A 22,693-nucleotide genomic window follows, 5' to 3' on the forward strand; every position below is an offset into this window, starting at 1 on the left:
TCTGTAGGACCTCAAGTCCTGCGGGGACCACAGCCAAATCTGCAGCTACCGAAAGAACTCCTTCCTTTGCACTCTTTTCATCAGCAAAGGCTCTTTAGGTGATGGAGGAACTGTAAAGCTCATTCCCTGCAGCAAACAGCCTTCTCTGCACTGAATGTTGAACTGAAGATGTGCTGAGACTCATCTATTTTTTTCTGCATCAGTTTTCCCTCAGTCCTGATCCCAAAGCCAGTTTCTCTTTCCTTGAGGACTCAAGGTCAGTGAGACCTTGGGAGAGGCAGAGGGTATCTGCCATAGGATGGTTTGTGTACACCATATGTACAGGGCACATATCTCAGGTGAAAGGAGTGATCTGGAAACTTCCATAACTGAGCTGTGCTTACCCACACATATCCCACAACCCTCATACCTCAACCTCTTTGCTAAATCCAGTGTTTCCTGCTTCAGTTGCACCTCTGCTTTTCACTCTGGATGAATCCTTTTCTTTCACAGCATCCTCTGCACTTCCATTCCTTTTGCTAAACTCAGTAGTATATCTTGTGGTAGCCTTTAATGGTGAGCATCAATAAAATAGATCAGCCTTCCAAGTCTTTTGTTTTCCAGTCAAATATATATCTGCTTTCTCCCTCTCAGTACCATTTTCCTCTAAGCACTGGCTCAACTGAGGGACTTCTGCATCACTGCTTCTGGGCTGACATCATTTAGATGGATGCTGTGGGGCCAGTCACCCCCAAGAGCTGCCTCACTCCTCCATCATTTGGAAGTGTTCATCTATTACAAACATTTCCCTTCACATTTTCCTTCACCACTCTAACAAAATATTAACACCCCTATCAGACACATTATATTTGCTACACATTTCTAGGTACCTCTGTTCCAAACAGTTTTATTAGAAGCCTTTGTACCCATTAAGGCCTGAAAGAATGAATGCCAGTGGCCTTTTGTAGGTTAATCCAGAAGAGATCAAAAGAGTGCAAGACATTCTGTCTATTCAAATTACTCATTTTACAGTATAATAGTATGAATATTAATATTGTCCATTGAAAAAGTGTGTTAATTAGGATGCTGGCAGTTTTCTGGACCACTGCCACCCAAAGTAATCACTCGAGGGTACGTGACTATTCAAGCTGAGGTCCCAAATCGCCGTTAATGACAGTGGCACACTCAGCTCAAGAGCCAAATAACCAAAATAATTAACAAGGGAACAACCTACAGAGGGTTAATGTTATTTATTTCTCCTCTACTAATTTCAGTTATTCCCCTCCCTAGTAAAACAGTATTTAACCAGACCACAAATAATTTGCATAGCACTCACGTGACAGCTGCTGGGAGGTTTTTCAGCAAACGGAACAAATGCCTCATTAATAACTAAGCACCAAGAAATGCTGAAAGAATTTTGTACCAGACCATCGAAAACCATAGCAGTTTATTCTTCTGATGCTTGCCTTGGATTAAACACTACGCTCCTTTGATAAGACTGGTTTGGACAGAGGAGAAAATGGAGAAGGCAAGGTCTGCATATGTACAAGAAGGACACAAACTTGGGAAGTTCATCATAGTTCAGACATGACTTTTTTATGCAGGTAAAGGTTCCACAAGCCCAGGGAAAGGCCTGATCTCTGGCACATTAATAACACACAGATGATCTTTAGCAGATATGATATTCCCCCCTTTCCAGTTTCCGTGTCTATTTTTATCCTGTAGCATGGGTATGCAACCTTCACTTTAGTCTGCTGATCTCAAGGCTAATCTTAATTTTCTGCCAGCAAAATGAAAGGTCAGCTACTGACCAGACACCAGGAAGGTCTCCCAGATGCCCGAGTATTTACAGACCTGACAATCCTGATGTCAGCAAGCATCTTACCACAGAGGAAGCAAGCAGATCTGCAACTCCGGGTACCACTGACCCCAAGACACCAACACTGTCCCCCAAAATGCTTGAGATTTACAAGCATTTTCCACTTTTTTCCACTAAGGAAATAAACCCTAAAATTTTGGAAATTTTTGCAAAAATAAGATTTTCACCGAGGGGTCTGATTTGAATGAAAAACCCATAGATTTTGTTTGGCTGAGCTGTTTTCTCCGAGGTGGAAGAAAAGCCCATTAGGTCACTTGGACCTTGCTCGTTCTGCTTCAGGGGAGGTATTTTCCTTTGGGATCGCTCTAAGTTGGAAACACGAATCCAGGTTTCCCACCTGTGAACCACTGCCATGGTTATAAAGGGCTAAAGTCCTTCTACTCCTCAAAGATGTTGTAGCCAAAACCTATTTTCACGAACTGGGGTTTCTCAGCATGGTGGGACGGACAAAATTTAGTGCCACACTCTTCAGCATCTCAAGATATGCTAATTTTGGCTCATACCCATCAGTCAAGAGATCCGGTTTCTCCTGCAGGACCTCCAGCAAAACCTCCCAGCCCCATTTATGAAAGTAGAGACTTGAAAACATCTGGCAAGGACATGAGTATTTCATTTTCAGAAGTTCTCAGTGCCCTGACCAGCAACATAAGTCAACAAAAGCCTGAGGTCCACCAGCATATCTGCAGGTCAGGTCCCTTTTTGCCTCGATGTAAACTAAGGCAAATTAAAGCAGACTCCTGCAAGCACAGACGACCAGGGCCTCTGGTTTTTGCATTCCCACCTGACCTATGGGGCTGCAGGGGAGACTTTGGATGTGCACGTACACACCCAGGCTTGGGGTGAGAGAGAGGTTCAAACACAAAGAATTTCTGGCTGCTAAAGACCATTAGTTGGAAGCAGCTGCAGAAACCTTTGATAATTCCCCAGGTTACTGAGCACTGTGCTGCTTAAATCTCTCCCTGGCCAGAGCTATTGCTTGTCACCCACCAAAAGCTAATCCTCTTTTTTCCGATTTTGTCTCTATCTTCTCTTTTCCCCCCCTCTCCATATGAGTGCAAAGAACCTTTAATCTTAATTTCAGATGTACTTTTCATGATGTTGCAGATGTGTTATCTGCCACTGACAGTATTTGCCACCTATTTCTCCTTAAAGGACACTGCTTGACCTTGTAACAGCTTCCATGCCTCCAGCTTTAGAGGCTGAGCCTTTCTATTTGAATGGATCACAAGTAATCACTTTTCTGTATCCATTATTAGCAGTGAACCAGCTACCCAGAGAGCTTCTGCTTTGTTGGGTTTTTTTCCCCCTCCGAATGCAGCATTTTTCCCAGGCAGAGACATATTATGGCAATTCAGACACTGACAACTGTGTAAATCACACCCAGGCAAAAGTTATTGATGACCTCATTCCAGTAAAGCATGAGATGATCAGGCTGCCCCATGGTATTTTGATCATCTGAGAACCCTGAAACTGAAAGTTGCAGGCTCCATTTTGCTTGGAAACCTAACAAAAGGCATTAAGTGTGACAAAAGGCACTTAGAACATCTCTTAAATTATCTCATTTCACACCAGCAGTAACAAATACTCGTTTTCCTCTATTAATACACTCTCCCTGCCCATAACTGTTCTCATTTTTCTAATTTTGAATTAAAATGCTTTCAAGTTATTGATCCCCTCTGCTAGAATCCTTTGCTTCTGTTTTTATTAGTTCTTGTACACGGCCTAATTTGAATGATATGAACAGTGCATCCAACACAACCACCTTTCTAGCAGACCTGTCTCCCAGGAGTCGACGTGATTAATCTCTCCCATGCAAGACAAGTCACGTTCCGCAGCCCCAACTCCTCCACACTGCTGGCATGCTTACATTGGTACTCTCACATCTTTTATTAAATTATGTAATTAGCTTGTTTCTTCTCAAGTGCCTTCCCAAACAGGTTGTAAACGGTCACCAACGAGAGAACAAGAAAACCCAACGCTCACAAGTGTATGCTGGAGCTTTCAAGAGCACTTGCTCTTGCCCATCACTGGATTTCTCCCCGTGCCGACTCATCTGTGAGCTCACACAGCCCAAGAGACATTCCCTAGTATCAGAACAGTGCTGAAGGCAGTAATTAGCAGAGGCTAAGGCACAGACTGCTGTAGCTATGCCAGGAGCTGCAACCCCTCCCATGGGATGTGGGGTGCCCTCGCAGCTGGCTGGGGCTTCTTGGACCCTTACTGGTGGGCACACCCCACTGCTAGGGGCTCAGCCAGCTGAGGGACAGGCCTCACATACTGCCCTGGCACCAGTCTCTTCCCTCACTGTATTTAAATCCAACTGGTGATATGCAGAGTCCTCCCTAAACACCACCCCAGGCACCTTATCACAGGTTTAGGGCTCTTTTTGAAAGAAAGACAGCAGATTTGGAGAAAGGCTCATGGATTAACCCAAAATTGTGCTCTCATTGTCAGCCCTTTGGCTAATCCACGTCACTTGCTACATGCCCTCAGTGGCTGCTGGCATCTGGCTGCTCTGCATGCAAGCACCATCTCCTGCAGCACAGCATGGGAAAGGCACCAATCTTCCTTGGCCATGCCAAGCTTCAGCCAATATAGGCAGATTAAAAAAAAACAAACAAACACCAAAACCCAAACCAAATCCCCAAGTTAGTCACAAGGGAGAAAAAGGCTGTAAGATGGAGGTGGTGCTGTAGTGCTTAACCTGGATAAACAAATGCGTAGTGCACAAACAAACTCTGCACAAAGCTAAATGCCAGTGATTCACAGAGCCCAAGTCAACCCAGGCCAAAGACCCACGAACAGCTTGAGAATAAAAGCTTCTCCCTGCCCCTGTGTCCTTCCTGAAGCAGAAAGCTGTAACCTGGCTCTCCCATGCCTGGACTGTCCAGCACTCCAGCACAGCAGCACATGTGCGAGTCCATTTGCTGTCAAAGGAGTCACATGGCAGCCAGCGTGAAGGAACAATCTGCCCCATCCACACTGGCTTTCAAAGGTTGGATAGTGATAGATCTCAAATCCAGCTGTTCCCGCGGGCAGCGTCACTTCTGGGGAATGGCCATGCTCTGGACCCACCAGCTGAATGACATCTCTGCAGTGCCCACCACTCCCCTAACCCACCAACTCTGTGTGGATGCTAAAGGCTGAGGACCCCAAACTACACCACAACTGCCATGGCTCTTCTATCCCAACAGATGCTGGGTTTTGCCAGTTAAAAAACCATCATACTGGAGGAGCTTTTAGTAGGTGTTTGAGGGCCCAGCTCACTGTTTGGCTGCTACAGGACTTCCAGCTGATGCCGAGTGTTTTCTGTGTGACCAGGAGGACTCACCCACTGGACGATGCCCTTCGGTACCACGGATCAAGACTTTTCTGCATTTTGGGCAGCTTCATGACTACAGCAAACAATGTTTTTGCAAAGTCCAAAAATGTAATTTGATGTTGCATTTCAGAAGCCTGTTCCTCTAACACAAGATTTCCATTTTCTTTGGCAAACCACCTCTCGTGTTAGCCCTATTGGCATTCAGATACACAATTCACAATTCATCTGGAACAGGCTATTTACAGAAATTCTGCTGAACTGGCTGTCTTTCCATTAGTTATGTAGAGAAGAAAAGGTTTGGCCTCGATCCTCGACCTGCTGAATTAAAGTGTGAAAGAGAAAATCTCTGAAGCCCAGGAACGCAAAGGCATTTCCACTGGTGCTGCCCACTGCGGCTACAGCCATAATTGCTCTAAAAAAACCAAGAGACTAATGGCAACTCCAGCGAAATTTGCAATTTTTCCTAAGCCCTGATAGCTGCTTACATGTGAATTTTTACCTCTGTAAAACATAAAGATGCAGAGAGTTCAGCAGCAGAGATTCCCATCCCATCCCATCCCAATCTTGGGGCGACGACCAGATGGAGGAACCACCCTGAAGTTCACACACCAACAGTTATTTCAAGGAAAGCACAATGACAACCTTTGAGGAATGAATCACACCTTTTAAATAATAAGGACATATCCACAAGTTAATTTTTTTTTTTTTTAGTACAGCTGGTTTACCGTACAATCCTGATCTCATTTGCTCTAGATACCATGCAGGCAAACACAAAATACGTTTCTCCACACTGACCCTGTTAATAAGCATTTCTCGAGAGAGCAGAAGAACTGTAAGGAGCTAACACCCATTTTTTATTTGTTTATTACAAGCTAGACTTATTGAAACAACATCCCACCCAGCACTAACTGGGAAAAAAAAAAATAATTACATCAAGCTAAGGCCACATCCCCTGAAAGGAGATGAGATGGGAGCGTGGTGCATCGCCCGTTCCCTGGTGAAGCATCACTTCCAGGACGAGAAGCATGTCACACTAATGGGTCTTGCCCAGGTAAGGTGATCCTGCCTCTCCATCATTAGAGCCCATGGAGAGCTAACAAAGACAGCACAGCTTCCAGACCAGTCTTGTGGGCAGCTTTGTAAAATTAACTGTGGGCACCTGATACCCAATTCTGTCCTTCACACAACTCTCTCCCCCTCCAGCGCTGCCATTTTTAAACACGCTGGGATGGATTACATCCCTGTCCCTTTCTGCCCCTGCACGTCCAGTTCATTTAAAGTATCATTTGCCATCATCAGGTTCAGTGGGTTAAAAAAAAAAAAAAAAAAAAGGATGTGCAGAAGGCTATTCCTTTTGAGAACTCACTGCCACGGATCACAAGCACCCCTGTAAATATCAGAAACCAGAGCAGAGCAGCACTCCTTCCACCCCAGGGTGCTCCTCCTATTCATGCTGCTGAGACCCTTGGTGAAACCCCCAACCACACAACTGAAGTAGCCCAACAACTCAGGAAGTTCCTACAGCTCCCAAGTCCAACCACCACACTAAAGCAGAGATTCACACCAAGAGAAAACCCACCAGCCCCAACCTAGCACTTAAATTGCTCATCCTCATGCTAACAAAGGCTCGGGTTCCCCCACATCCCTCTCCAGCTGATTGCAGTCCTGTCTGCAGCCCAGACTCCTTCCCAGCCACCTACGCAGGAGCCAAAGGAGATGGGCTGGGGGAAGAGCACAGCATGGTGGGGATGCGGGGATGGACTTGGGCTCCTAGCCACGCACTTCCATGTGCACATTCCAAAACAAGAATTTAGAGACCTAAAACACACACAAAAAATTTAAAAGACTTAAACAAAACAGAACAAAAAAAAATTTACACCAATCTGCCATTCTTATGCAAGGAGAGGAAAAAATCCCACAACATTTGGAAGCAGGCTGTGTTTGCTTGGCACTTTCCATCTTTAGGTAATTAGTGTAAAGGGCTTCCCAGGTAAACCTAAGAATAAGCTGCAGATTTCAAGAGAAACACAATTCTCTGCAGTGAGCCTTCAAAGCATAACCAGAAGTTACAGAGCTCCAACTGGCTCCCCGTAGGCATCGCTTGCCTTCAAGTCTTCAGGGTCAGCCACAAGTCAAACTCCATCAAAATTTGGAAAGACATAAAAAAATGACAAGCAAAAAACGTCTCTGAAGACAAACACTACAGCAGTAGAGAATGCCTCAAATCCACAGCCTGGACCAACATTTACAGGCTGCTGCTCCTCCCATCCCCTTCTCTAAATCTTCTAAAAAGCACCCTCCTAGCTGAGAGTGGCACCTTCAGAGCTGGGAGGAACAAAACACCTCTCAGCTCTAAAACCTACTTTTCAGTGCTTCTCTCGGTTCTTTTCCTCAGCTGACCTATCAGCAGCTGCTGTACTTGCTCCTCTGGGAATCAGCCTCACTCCCGGCCTTTTGTTTTCACAATGTTGGTGCAGGGGCACCAAACCCCATCTCCTCATAGATCGCTTTCTAATGCTGGTACCACCCAGCAGCTCCCAGTTCTGCCTCCCCAGACCACCCCAGCATTCCTCTGTTTCTGATTTCATGGGGAAAGGGGTGAGGACAGGGATGGGAAGGAAAGGAGAACAGAGGAGTCATTAAGCAAAGGTCACCAGAGAAGTCCACAGCAATGAGGACCTGGCCCCAGGCTTCCTGTACAGTGCACCAGAGCTCCAGTTCACTAGACTAACCTGTTACTCCTTAAATACTAGAGTTAACAAATACAAAAAACCAGCAGGTACCAGCTTCTACTCGGAGCAAGGAGCTCCTCACCTGCTGCCCTGCAGCCCAGGGTTATCATTAGAGTGACATATCCTAACAGCAAATGCTTTTTGTAACCCACCTGAGCCTTAGACCACCCTTACCGACTGGCCACAACCACACTCTTGTAACATAGTACTGGTAAGATACTGGTACTGGTAAGTACTGGTAAGCAGAGCAATGCAAGCTTCAGCAGGACAAGAAGCCCCTCCTGAGAGTGATGCTTTCACATGCAATAATCCCAATTCTAGAAGTTGCCTGTTTTCTAAACAGCTCCCCCACACTGCACTTCTACCTCTCAGTGTCCTCACACAAGACTTGAGAAAAAGATGGGTCTGAGTTCCCAGTCCAGTCATTCCTATGGGATAGGAGAAGGTGGTATTGGACATGGGGCTTGCTCATATCATCTGCAGAGCAGGTGCTTGCACAGAGCATCTTCTAATCCCCACAAGTCAAGGAGAGAGCTCTCCCTCCATCCCTATCCATGCCTGGCACGCACACGAACAGCACTACAGGACCCACCACCATGTTCCCCATGCTTTTCATTACCACTGACTTTATTTGGCATCTTCAAAGGCAGCTTTTTAACCCTAAGCCATTGCAGATATCTTTTGTGCAATGTTTACAGAATCAGAGCATCCAGCAATGCAGGGGAAACTGGACAAATGTCACTTCACAGACGCAATGGTCTGCTCCTGACCTCCCCCCTGCCCTTTCCCTTCACAAACTCTGCAGGCAGGGAAAGGGAACATAGATTAACAGGGAGGCAACACAGGAACATTTCTAATCACCTTTTATAACCTGCATTCTATAGGACTGAAATGCAAAAAGTACCTTTCCCTTATATTATTGAGAAAGCAGCGAAGCTAATGCGACATATTGGTGCGTAGGTGTGTGTGGGCTGGTTTCTTGGGGGGAGGGAGGGCTGAGGGCTCGCTCTGTGTTTCAGAGAAATGAAGCAGCACAAGATGTACCAGTTGCTCTGGTAACAAAGCTTTTGCCTTTTTTTTTTTCTTTTTGGGTAAGAGTGAAACATCATTTTAAGCGTTTTCCAGTTCAGACTTCCTTGCCTGCATGGCAAAAACAAGTTCTCATTTCAGAAACACACACACACACACACTCCATTTGAGTCAGCAAGGAAAGGACCTTCTCCTCTCAAGATATTATAGCATCGTAGGGAAGCTGATAAATTGAGGTCGCCCGTTTCCCTCCTGATAATGCTCGCAGGCGTTATCACACACCAGAATGCCAGCCCAGCCCCTTCCTGCAACCCAGTACGAGCTGATAAAAGCCCAGCATCTGTGAGCTGGTGCCTACAGAAGCAGGGGAGACACCAGCCCTGGTGAGGACCCTCACACAGCAGCACCACCACCCTCTCTGCTGGCACACGGAGCCACCCCAGCGGAAACAATGGCTTAATATTTAATACTGTGCTTGTAATACGGAAGGATTATAAAGCAGCTTGTCAGGGTTTTAAATCCATTCACACTCACACAGACCATGTGCGACCTTGGAGGTGCTGAGTGGCTGGTGCCCACACACATGGGTCTGCGTCTGGATGGGGGTGTGAGCGCTCCAGCCACCACCAAAACCATCCCAGCAGAAGGAAGAGCCCTGATGGGACAGGATAACTGCTCTGCTGCCCCAGTGGGTCAGAGGCAAGGTGCTTCCCTATCCAAGTCCCATGGAGCAAGCTCTTACTGCAGCACCAAACCCCAGAGAAAGCCAGAGAGCTTCCCAAACCCAAAGGGCCAACCCCTCATCTGCAGCAACCACCAGACCAGAGGAGGGATGGCTACACACATTCACACGTGGTTACACTAAGCCTGCCCTGCCATGCAGCAAAAGCAATCCCTGAAGACAAAGAAGGACCCAAAACCAAGGACTTGATGCTAGAACCACCAGTACAGCTCGATCACACCCAGCCTCACAGCAGGTGAACATCACGGTTCATTTTATAAATAAGGAGGTGGAAAAAGGGAAATGCTTGCAGTGCACCTTCAAATCAAAAGCTGGCTGTCTAGGGTTAGAGCTGCTTCTTTAGACTGCAAGATGATGGAGCTCCGAATTCCTTCAGCAGCCAGCAAAAGCGAGCACCAGGTGTCCTTGGTGTGCTCAAGACCAGCACACAGCAGGCAGCACCACAGGACAGGTGTTTGGACGAGGGTGGGCAGCAGCACAACCTGGTCTGCAGGCACTGCACATGGTGTGCACACATTCAGTCCGGTCTCTCAAGCCAGGCACAGCAGTCAGTCTGCAGCTATAAAAGCTGTGTATGTAAACTAAGATTAATTCTTTACAGCAACAATCCCCAGGAAATATTAATTGTGTGCAGCATGGTAGCTTCTTCCACACGGCTAAAAGCAACAGTGATTAATTATCGAACTATTGACCATCAGCCTTTCAGAAAGGGAGACAATAAACCAACTGATTATTAAAAACAATTACTGTCATTCTTGACTCAGCCTAATTATCTGAGCTGCTAATAATGACCCAGGAACCTGCAGAGTCTCTGTTCTCATCAGGGCTGATGCAAGGGCTCAGTGCTTGATTGGTAGCAGCCACACCTCAGACAGGCTAAATGTGGCACAGATCCCACTTTATATTCTCCTATCCCCCCTCAAAAAATGTAAAAGGAAAAAAAAAATCTTCTAAAAGCCTTTCTTTAGGATATTCACCTGCTACCCCACGAGCCTGCACTTTTGGAATGCCCAAAGATGCCAGGAGGAAGGATGCCACTGTGCAGGGAATGCACAAACAGAACCTAGGAGGGCAGGACACCTCTTCTGTCTTCTTCTCTGGCATGTGCAAACTCTGGGACAACATTATCAGTAACAGGCTTGTGCCTGGGACATTCTCAGGGGTTTGACTCAGGGACCATATTGTCCCAGCAGTCCTGCTCCTCCCAGCCCTCCAGCAACAGGTGACCTTGGATTTCAAATATTTTATTCACTTTCTCATACCCACACATCTCAACATCTCCATCTACTGGGTCAAACCTGGGTGTTTGCCTCCAGGTGGATCAGTCCTGGCTTCTGGCAAATGCCAGGTTGGTAGTAAATAAGTTAAGTCGTGACTAAAGACCTTGGGATGCATTTCTTTACATTTCTCCCCTATGTATTGTACCTCAGACAGACACACACAGTGCAACAAAGAGCAATTGCATAAACAGTGTCCTCTTCAAACAGCTGCCTAACTTGGGCTGGCAGGGGACAGGGACAGCCCATGGGCAGCTACCCTGCCTGGTGGCACCCCAAGCTGGCTCCTGGGATGACCCCATACTCTGCTCCATCCTGTGGTGATGGAGGAGCTCCCTGGAAGGCCACAGCTGAGAGTGGCAGCATGTGGATCCCACACACTCTAAATTAGAACACAGAATACTGCTGCATAATGGCTTAGTGATTATATGGCATTTACCAGATAATTAAACAATCAATAGTTATTGTGCAGTTACAGAGTTGCCCACATACTGTATCTTGTACCCTGTAAAATAAAACCTTGTTGAAGCTGTAAATGGAGAGCCACATCCCCAGGGCACAAGGCAAAGCAGGACTTGGCATTTATGACTGCTGTCCTCCTGGCACGGTTGGGAAGAAGCATGTGAGTACGTAATCTCAACATCATTTATTTCAATGTTGCAAAACTACACAAGATGAGAGGGGCAAAGGTTACCATCTGACCTATTTCCTGAATTTTTGTTTTCCTCTATTGCAAAGGCTTGCGTCAAAATCCTTCTTGGGTGATACCATACACAGGACAGCATGTGATAGTCCATGGCTGAGCCCATAAAAACATCAGATGAGTGCTCTGGTTTTCAACATATTCATTGCACAGTAAGTAGCCCACTGCATGTCTGCCCCAGCCTTGTAACCATCTGTTGGACAGGTATTTGAGTAACACAGTGTACTTTTGCTTTGAAGCTGTGTGTTTATTGGTGCTGGACAGCCCAGCAGTTGTGGCCCTGATTTATCCAGGCAATCTAGGCATACAGAGTATTTTAAGGAGTATTTCTCTGCTCTCATGCAAATTAGAGATAAGCAGTAATAATAATGTTCTGGAACATAAAAGCAGCATTTCCCTACACTTTGGATAATGCTTTGAAGGGTCTTAGTGAGTTTTGTGTCTACAGTTTTGCTTTCAGCCATCAGCCACCTGCTAAAAACCAGTGAGGCAAAAGCTCAATTCCCCAAGTCCAATTCATTGTATTCCTGTTAGTCATTTCTTTAAACACCTTAAATTAAAAAAAAAAATGAAAATCCAAGGACACACTAAAATTCACTACTGCAATAATGTCTGGCACAGAAGCTAGCAAGGTTTCAGTCCTTTATCAAAACCAGTTTACAATCTGTAACATTAGATGCAGGATTATTAGAAAATAAAGAAAAGCTTCCGATTCAATTAGAGAGATAAATCATCATTGGTGCAGTCCCTCATTAAAATAAAAATCAAGCTATTCACAAGAGATCATTAAGCAGCGAGCAAGGAATGTTATTTCTCTCTGCATTTTTCTGAAGTGAAGAGCTTGTGGTCAGGGTTAGAGAAGTGAGAGCAGAGCAGGTCGCCGCTGAGGGCTCCTGTGGCGCTGAGGTGTCACTGGGGTACGGCCAAAGCTGGGAAGGACCGAAGGGATGTTTTAACCTGCCATCCTGAGCAAAGACCGACCTTTACTTGAAAACACAGAGGTCAAACCAAATCAGTCACCTTTGCCTTGAGCACAAGGCTCAGAGAACAAGGCTTTGATTCACAAAAGCACTCTGAACCACCTGAGAGGAACCTTCAAACCATGACCCAGAAAGCAGGATCAAAGTGACTTCTGCAGTGGAGCTTCATCCCGGTGCCCACACTCCAGCAGCCCTCCTTTTGGGGGATCTTAACATGCACTGGGCTTGGCCAGCACATCTCATCTATGAGCAAGGAGAAGGCACTGGCAAGGGGCTCCCCAACCTCTCCAACACAGCAGATCTGGAAGCTGGTTCCATGAATCCCTGCTCTCTGAGGGCTCCTCTTACTGCAGTACTACCAGACACTTCTCAGCCTGCTCCCCACTGTCAGGCTGAAACACCATTCAGTCATCAGAACAAAGTAACTGTGCACTTTATCCCACAGGATCAATGGGAACCTTGCATCCTGTACCTGTCCCTCTAGGTCCTGTGCAGGCTAGCTAGCTATCACCAGGACACCTGTAGTCTCTAACACAAACATGGCCATGTGGCAGTGGCTGCTAAATCAGGTTTTCTGGGGAAACATCAGGGCTGCAGACCTGTTTCGGCAGTCTCACGGCACAAAACAAAGATGTTCTCCCCTGCCTAGAATAAACATCTCACTTCTGCCTCTTCCCAACAGGAGAGTTGCTTTTCTTGCCTCAAGAGAGGGATCAGCTGTGAGAAGAACAGGTGACGCTCACCAGGTGACCATTCCTGGCCACAGAGCTCGGGCTAGAAGCCAGCACCAGAACCTAAAAACAACCAGAGGCACATACAGCCTCTACGAGGACATCGATGGTGCTCCCGGGGTAACACCGCCACAGAGGGGAGGATCACCATCCCTGCAGGGACTTAAAAGACATGCAGATGTGGCACTTAGGGACATGGTTTAGTGGTGGACTTGGTAGTGCTGGGTTAATGGCTGGACTCGAGCTTAAAGATCGTTTCCAAACTAAACGATTCGGTGAACCCCAGCCCTGCCTCAGAGGGGTTTGAAATGGCAGTGGAACAATCTAATTACGGAGGACATGGCTCCTAGGTATGGATCACTTCTAAGGGCTGATTTAGAACGGAGCCAGAAGGTCTGTGTGTCTTGAAAGTTGATCCATTTGTTTTGCTGCAAGGGATAAATACAGCGGTGGTATCTGGAGAAAAAGAATCACAGAGATCTTATTTCCGCACTGGGTTTTAGGGTGGGACACCATAAACATTTATGTATGTTTTATATCAAAGTCTCCTTTTGTTTACAGAGTGTGTGCTACTCCAAGACTTCAGTTTAAGTCAGCCTTAGCCTGAGCTCATACCTCAATACTTACTAATTTGGTTTGGACAGAAACGTTTTCCCCTCCGCCCCCATCACCATCCCGTCTGGCACCGGCACCACGTGAATCACACCGGGGACAATCCGGTTACTCCAACAAGTTAAAAACAGCTCAGAGGATTTTCCCCATGTACAGCAGGGGAAAAAGGAACACAGAAGCGTTCACCTCCCAGAAAGCCTGCACATGGACACTTCTGGGTGGTTTTTTCCCCCCTCTGAGGTAACACACAGACACACTGAAAGAATCAAACACAGCAAGAGGAAACTCGATCAGCTGAGCCGCGCGACCAGCAGCGCCAGCACCAGCTTATTTCCCTTTTCTGCTCTCCACAAAAACATGACGCTTTCAAAAGGCCGTTACAGGCGCATAGTTTCCACTGATTGTTAGAAATATGCACCACTCAAAATTAGGTCACCTTCTACCATTATTTCAGCAGCTGAGAAGAAAAACAGTTCAGAAGAGAGCTCCGGTGGTGGGGAACACATGGTGAGAAAACAATGAATGCCAGAAGGGAAGGCTCCCTGGAATATAACCTTGATAAGAACAGCTTTGGGGTGGGGTAGTTTTTCCTTTGTTTTTGTATTTTTTAAAAACACTTAGTTCAAAATTTCATATATTTAAACCTCCAGAAGTTCCAGTTCATCTCTGGTTCACTTCAATCCCTTGATCCTTCTACCGATGGATTAGCCTACAGCTGCAGGAGGAGGATGGGGGAACCGCAGCTCTTTAAAACCTTTCTCTTCTCTTCAGCAGGGGCAGCTCACTGCCTTTTAGAGCATGACAAGCAAGAGCTGTGTCTCCAAAGCCACAGAGTAAGAGCACATGGCTATATTCCTTTCTACAGTCAAAGGATAATACGTGCATGATGGGTAAACAGGATCTCTGTGTACCCACACACACATAAGTACATGTGTATACAGCACTCATGCCCACACATAGAGAAGTTTTTTGGAGAATGAGGCCCAGGGGAACTATTGACTCCCAGCAGAATCAAAATATTTAGCAAATTCCTCATACAACCATGCCAGAAAACATCTCCCCACCACATATTAAGTGCAGATAAACCCAGACTTCGAAATAATTCAATCCCTTTCCAACCGCACAAGAATCATCCAGAAGAAGACTCCACCAAGATGACAAATTCTGGAAATCCTCCAAGCTAAGATGTGCTTGAGACAGGTGATATAATTTAGCAGAGGGTGGACATTTTCAATATCATTGTAAAGAAGTTCATGGGTGTAAAATCCTGCTCTCCACAGCCCTTCACTATTGCTGCATCCCGATGTTTACAGAAATTTAAAGCAATCCTACTGCCTTTAACAGGTGCTTTAACAAAAACATTTTAATAGTGTTTTTAATCCTGCAGCAGGTTTCTGCCAGTGGAAAGGACAGCAGCCAGCCCATGTGCAAGCAGAGCACTAGACTGTAGCAAACTCATTTGGCAGCCTATTGCAGCCGTAAACTCAGCGCTTAGGAGAGATCGAGATTTAGCTATTAAAGCACAGACTTTTCACTCCCTCCTCATCATCTAATCAATAAAAAACGACTGGGGGGAGAGGGGGGAAAAAAAAAAAAAGCTATTTATATTTTCGTGGCAGTATCAGAACTAATATGAATTGCTTATTATAAGAGCTGTGTGCTACACGGTACTTGCACACAAAAGGCCAGAGATCAGAAATGCTGCTCTTCAGGCCTGAAAAAGTTGAAAACCTAACCAAGGTGATGTGTTGGGATGCTCTATGTTCAACACAAAGCCAAGGCAAACTGGATCACTTCAGGAGGAGCCCTTACCTTATAGACCTGCCCGTAGGTACCATTGCCAACAAGCTCCACCAATTCAAAGATTCCTGCAGGATCCTAGGAGAAATGAAAAGAATATAATTAATAAGCAATACTTACAGATCTCTGAAAAAATAAACATTCTATGAAGATCAGCATCTCACTGACAAATGTTTTGAGCAGTTTAAGGTTTTCAGGCAGACCTGGGATCAGAATTACAGTGGCAATGAGCAGAAGTATGGTACCATCCCAGTGACAACCCTGCCAAGGCCCAAGCTCTGCCCAGCACTGCCCATCTCCAGCACCTGGGCAGGGAGATGCCAGGCAGGTGAGTGATCATCAGTCCATTATAATGTCATCTGCTCAATGCATGAACACTCAGTTTATGCTTTAAATTCAACTGCAAGTGTTTGCTATTAAAACTTAGGTTTTCTTATGCATCCATTGGCTTTGGAATAAAACAAGCTCATTGGCAGGATGTCATTTCTGGGGCTCAAAACAGGGTTTTTCAGGTCTATTCCTGATGTCAGTAGAATTAGTGTTACTTGGTCTAAAGGTCATTTTTTGCTTGGTGCCTCCTGGTTGTTGACATCCTGGTTTGTCAACCGAGATGAGCAAACCTAGGGCAGTGCTATACGAGGACACAATGACTTGGAGGGTGGCAACGAAGCACCAAACTCTGTCCCCAGATCCCCCTCCACCAGGCGTGTGCCCAACCAGGGGAAGGACAGTCACGTGCGCCCGCTGGCACAGTTAAAAGATGATATGAGCAGTGAGGTACGAGGGAGGGTGGGGAAAGAATACACCAGCGCTGCTATTTTCTCCTCTCGGTGGGTTTTCCCCTTCCAGAGGCTTTATTTATACTCTCCCGCTCCTCCTCCTTTTCCTGTACTCATCACTCCAATTTTGGGTAGTGCAATCCCCCTGGAAGCCGGCGGATGCGGAGGCATCCTGGCATCCCGAGGGCCTGTGCACCCCTGTGCCCACCCAGCTGCCACAGGGGTGACCCTGGCTCCTGTACCACCCCCATCCTCATCCTCCCTGCTGGGTTTGGAGTCACTTGAGCTATCAGACAACTTGGCATCCCAGTGAGAAAAGGGATGCCAGCTGCAATCCCAGAGGCTGCAGACAGGTCAACTGCCAGCTGTAACAGGCAAAAGAGATCAGCCAGCAGCACTCCTTGGGAGAGAGGAGATGGACACCCACCACCCCGTTATGGACACAGAGGTTTCATTCATTATAAAGCTGCATCAGCTCAAGATGCTTCTGGGTCCAAAAGTCAAACACTGGGTCTTTGTGAGCAGCTGAGCAGCAAGGTTTAACCCAGTAATAATGCCCCAAGTAAATTAATCCAAATCTTGACGTGACTGGCGCAGCTTTTCACCCATCCCAGAACACGCACTGCCGTGGGTCTGCTGGGGTTCGGCACCTCTCTGCAACAGCGTCACAGCCACCCCTCTGATCATTCAGAAATGCCACATCCCCCTTCTGCCTGTTTCTGCATCATATGCAAGCAGCTTCCTCAAGCTGCCTGGAAAACCCTGGGGTGCTCCAAGGGGGGAAGCCTGACTCAGCCTTCAGTGGGACCATCCACAGCAAAGGGCACAGAAACTGTGCTGGAGGAGGCTCAGAGACCACTGAGGACACACCTGCCCTGGTGCACACACACCTTCAGCTGGACACTTGGGCCGGACACAGGTGAAGCTGCAGCACAACAGGTTTCTCTACCATGCAGCAACTCAGCCAGGTGTGGACTGCCTGTGACTTTGCTGCCTTGGTATCAGGCAGGGAAAAGCCATGAATGGATGGGAAAGGGAACCGGGACCAGGTTTCCACACTGGGTGAGGAGGCGGAGGAGGGGGAAACATGGCAGCAGCTGCTGTTTATTTTTTGAGTTTCTTTCCTAAGGGTTGTTCTCTGCAGTGCTGAAACAACTCAGAAAGAGGCTTTTCCAGTGCTACAAGTATATCTATTTTTGCATATTCACTAGGAGATTAAGGCAGAAGAAAGCTGTGCCTAGGGCACATGCTCAGGAGGTTTGGAGAAACATCTAGGGAGGCAGCTGGCCATTTCTGATAAAAGGAACTCCTTGCACTGTGTTTTCCAACTTCATTCCACAAATCCTGAAACTGAAGAGCACCCCCTCCCACCATCCCATGTCACTTCTCACTCCTCTAATGTGTGTAAATGTCAGAGGTTGTGTGGCTCCAACACATTTCTCTGAGTCCCTCCATCACCTGGTTGCAGATCTGACAGCCCCACACCTGCCTCTGCAGCCAGGGGAGCTTTGTGCCAGCCAGAGGCAGCTGTGTACACCAGGAGGGCTTTCCCCCATTGCTCCCATCACCCACTCCTTCCACTACAGCTCCAACCCATCAAGCAGTTTCTCTGCCGCACCATCCCCTCTCCACCCCGTTTCCTCTTCACATTTTCTCCAGAAGCATCGCCAAGGTAACTGGGCATCTCGAAGCACAGCAATGAGTGACACTTCTCCCCTGACTGCTGGCACAGGCAGCTCCACCTCAGCACAGCCCTGACAACACTCTGGGAGCACCAGCAATGTCAGGGAGCAGAGGGGGCTGATCTCTCCTCCCAGCCACACTGCTGTCCTCAGCCTGGCTTCTTCCCGTGCAGCAGGCATGGGACAAGCTTCTCCTCAAGAGCCACAGTTTGAACCCAGGAACAATGTGCTGTTAATGGCCTTTCCAGAAAATACACAGCAAAGGATGGGGCAGGGCAGGGGAAAAAATCCTGCTTCTCACTGGCCTCCCCTGGATGGGTTCCTACACAGAACAGAGCTTTGCATCTTAACAGTTGCTTTGGAATAGGGTGTCTCTGGTACCCAGGGCACATCCTGCACATGCCACAAAGCCCCAGCTGAGATGCTTCAGGAGGGTACCAGTGAGCAGGGACAGCATCTCAGGCAGGCTGGAGTGGGCAGCAAGGGAATAAAATACAGAGGCATGTTAGCCAGGGGAATAAGAAATCCACCCTGCAGAGCCCAGACTGGGACCAATCCAGGCCAAGCAGGGAGTAATCTCAGACCAAATATAGCCTGTGCTGCAGATCAGGGCTCACAGCAGTGCTGGGCTGCACTTGGCTGGGGGTGGCTGCAAAGCTCATCACACACAGGTGCCTCCAGCCTGGCTCCTACCACCTTCTGCTGATGCTTTCTCCCCGATCCAGGAGGGACACATGGGTGGTGTGGCTGCTGCAGACTCTTCTTCCCACACCCCACAATGCCTTCACAAGCAACTACTGTGTTTTTTATAACTGAAAACATCTGCACTAAATAACAAGTACACAAATAAAAGGAAAAGAAAATGAGGTGAGTTTTGCTTACTTTAGGCAAAGAAGATGCACTGTTTAAAATGGGGGGAGAGAACCAGCATTTAAGACAAATGCACAAATAATTTTCAGCTCTAGATTAGCTTCACACAGAAAAGGATTTGTGTGGTTGTAGTAGCAGCAGGACCTAAGGTAGGGTCCCTCCCTCTTCGCTGCTACTGCTTAACAAAGGAGGGGAGCAGAAGGGCAGGGGCAAGGGAAGAGGCACTCACACACTGCAGTAAGACAGGGATCATTTCAGACCACATTAGCTACAAGCACCAGAAATTAAAACACTGTCCCAAGTCTGTAGAGGCCAGCAGCACCCATTACCCCCACACCAGCTCCAGGAGGGGTGGACAGGGCAGGGGCAGCCCCACAAACCCAGGCAGGTGCCTGCAGAGCTGCAGGGACACTGGTGGACACTTGCACATCACCCACTACCAGCTATTCCTGTTTCAGACCTGCACTGATGCACAGCTCAATCAATTCCTGCTAAGGAAAGAATGGGCTTATTTCTAGTTTAAGCTTTCTGGGGTGGTGCTGGCTCACCACCCCACTCCCAGAAGAGCCCAGCTGTAGCTTTCTCCATAGGAAGGTGCTACTGGTCCCAACGTGACGGCTCACACACAAAGCCTCATTGAGGAGGATGAGTTACTTGGAATTTGTGCCAGAAGACACAGGAGCAAACTCAGGCTCTCCATAAAGTAGGCTCTCCATAAAGCAATGAAACACTGAATAGGATCTTTCAGCTGCTCATGGGATGGGAAATGTTAGTAGCACCTGTGGCAAGGGCTGTGCAGACCCAGTGGTCCTTCAGGCAGGGACAGGCTGGAAGCTGAGCTCTCCTGTGCCAGGATCTGACCCTGCTTCCACAGCTGCAGCCACAACAGGCTCAAATTCAAGTGGGAAATCGTTATGTTCCTCACTCAGCTTTCAGGAAAATCAGTATTACTAAAGTCTCAGTGGCTAAAACCAGTCTGAGGCACAGAAAAACGCAGGAGCATCTCCCTTTCCAGCAATTATCATGAGGGGTGGAAAAAAAGTCCACTATATTTCAATGAACAGTATATTTAAAACTGGTACATTATCAGAAAAGAGACTTCTGTATGTGGATGATAAAGCAGGATATATTCAAATTTCAGCAACAAAACAGGCATCCCTTTTGAAAGACTTATCGGCGTGGAGCATGCAGCAGGCTCACAGCAGGAGCACATTCCTGGTTAAAACCACTCCGCTCTGCCCAATCCAGACCATGCAGAACTAAAGCTGAAAGATGTCCTTGCCTACACCATGATGTCTCGACAAGTCCAAGGCACAAAAGAGCAATACTTTTGTTTGAGGAGACTATTCAGAGAGCAGTATCCATACCCAGGGATAGGTCAGTTAGGGCTGCAGGCGTGTATCAGTGCTGGCTGTGGTGACCACCAGGTTATCAGAACACAAGTTAAATATGGCCATGCAGGTGTCCATAAACACAAGAGGCATTTATACACAGTCTGTACACCAAACTTGATTGTTTTCCTTGAAGGAGCCTCATTTTTCTCCCTTCTAGCCCACACAAAAGAGATGTAACAGGAAAGGTTAAATGAGGAGACAGTGGAGAGACGCTCGGGAGAGGGGAACCAAGGGGCACACCAATTAAACCACGACTGCCGTGGATGCACAGGAGGGGAAACGGGAGATTGGAGTCTCTGTAATCATTGTGCACTTAGTCCCCCAATTCTAGCAGCTAATGACAACTTCCAGCCAAAAATCATGGAGCTACCCAGTCATTAAGCAAATGTTATAACCCCAGAGAAGGAAACGCGCTGTGTAGCTGGAGGCAGAGCTCAGTTACGGGTCAGTAACAGAGGAGTGTCCCCAGGCACTTGTCAGCTAAAGCAACTCCATGGCACTAGGAGAGTTTTTTTAATCTCCATAGAGAACAAAGTCTGTGCAACTAATGCTCCCAAACATCAGGATTTTATGAGCCTTTGCCTTACAGCTCCATAATAAAACAGCCTCAACGGGAGATCCCATTAAACTGATCAGGCACCCAACAAGAACCAAAGCAGGCTTCCAAAGCTGTTTACTCACCACTCCAAACAGGAGGCCCAATGAGCTCTGTCTGTGTGCAAGTGCCTCTGCCTAGAGAAGTCCTGACAGTCACAAGAAGAGATTTTGGCACTGGGAAGCACCAAACAGTTTGCTCTTTTAAATTAATGGCAAGGCCATGGCACACAGACAGCCCAGGAGAGCTGCAATCCCACCCAGTATCACACAGCTTGGCATGACAGCACCCTCAACCCAAGTGGTTGTGTTAAGTCGTCAGCTGCCTGGAGAAGAGTCTTCCAACCCCAGCAAGCTCCAACCAGGAGAGGAAGATCATTAATTCAGAGTGTGAGGAAGACTTAGAGAGGAATGCAGCAGAGACAGAAAAGCCCTTCAGCAGTACAGTCTGATATGTAAAACTGTCATCAGGGCAACGTATTTCTCATTATGCAAAACGTCACTACAAGGAACATGTATAAGGATAAAGCCTTTAGTTCCCATACTATACACCTGCTCAGATTTTAATTCCCCAAGGCCAAATGCCCAAGCTGGCTCTTTGAAGCCATCCTTCACATTAGCCAAGTCAGAAGCTCTGTAGACAGCCCTGCACCTCTCAAGCATTGGGACCTGAGTAACCTCAAGCTCTACAGAGTCAACTGCTATTCCTTCTGAAGGCACATCAAGTCACTTATTTTGCCATACTTTCCACCCTGGTTTCTAGAGCAGGAATTGAGGCACTTTATGATTTGACAAAGCAAGGTCCAGATCACCTTGGGGAAGTTACCCCAAATGACATGCAGCTCAGAGAAAAACAGAGGGGTTTGAAGAGTACTTGAAGACACAGCTGCTTTTTAGTAATCAGCTGGCTGCCTCCATCTCCGAGGCACTTCTAATTAACAGTTATGTGAGTAATATGAAGATGGACTGCACAAGCCAGAAGAGGATTGCTAATACAGCTGCAAACAACAGCAAACAAAGCAGGAAGGCAGAGTCCAAGGCAAAAAATACTGATGGAGTTACTTGGAACTTCCCCAAAAAGAGGCTGCAGGCATTACCTTTCTGAGCTTCAATCACCCAGACATAGCCCTAAGTTCGTTCATTACTTAAAGCAATACCAAAAATCTAACAGGCTGCACAGGTATTTTTGAGGTAGATTTGAGATATAGGTCAAGCAATAAAGCAGATCCATGGACTAGTGGATGCTATTCAGCCCTCACGGGGATTGCTTAATCTTCTCCTCCTAGCTTTGGTACCTTCCCCTCCTTCACCCACCCATGCAGAGACTCACAAGACAAGCTATCATCAATGCCATCTACCACTGCACCTCCTGCCTACTCAAGCAATACAAGCTGCTCTACTTAGAAGAGTAATAATGAACTCCCCGAGGGCCTTGTTTTCATTTTGAAGAAGCAGTTTGTCCTCCCTCACCCCTAAACACCCAGCTCCGTAACTTAAACGAAGATGTTAGTCAAGGAACAGCATTACTACACAGTGTAAGAAAAACTGTTGTTAAGGCAAAGCTGTTAACAGAAGAAAAATTCCCCCC

At 47.0% G+C, this 22,693-nt stretch overlaps 1 protein-coding gene across 10 annotated transcripts in view; it reads right to left on the reverse strand.

The window, feature by feature from the left end:
- Positions 1–22,693, reverse strand: part of TNIK (TRAF2 and NCK interacting kinase) — a 153,141-nt gene that overhangs the window by 109,758 nt on the left and 20,690 nt on the right. For all 10 annotated transcript variants that reach the window (XM_032697640.1, XM_032697639.1, XM_032697636.1 and 7 more), the window contains exon 2: positions 15,799–15,864. In XM_032697640.1, the coding sequence (XP_032553531.1) occupies positions 15,799–15,864 (66 nt within the window). The remainder of the gene's footprint in view (positions 1–15,798; positions 15,865–22,693) is intronic.

Source organism: Chiroxiphia lanceolata, chromosome 10 (genome assembly GCF_009829145.1).
Source record: "Chiroxiphia lanceolata isolate bChiLan1 chromosome 10, bChiLan1.pri, whole genome shotgun sequence".
In the NCBI taxonomy this organism is placed as follows: Eukaryota; Metazoa; Chordata; class Aves; order Passeriformes; family Pipridae; genus Chiroxiphia; species Chiroxiphia lanceolata.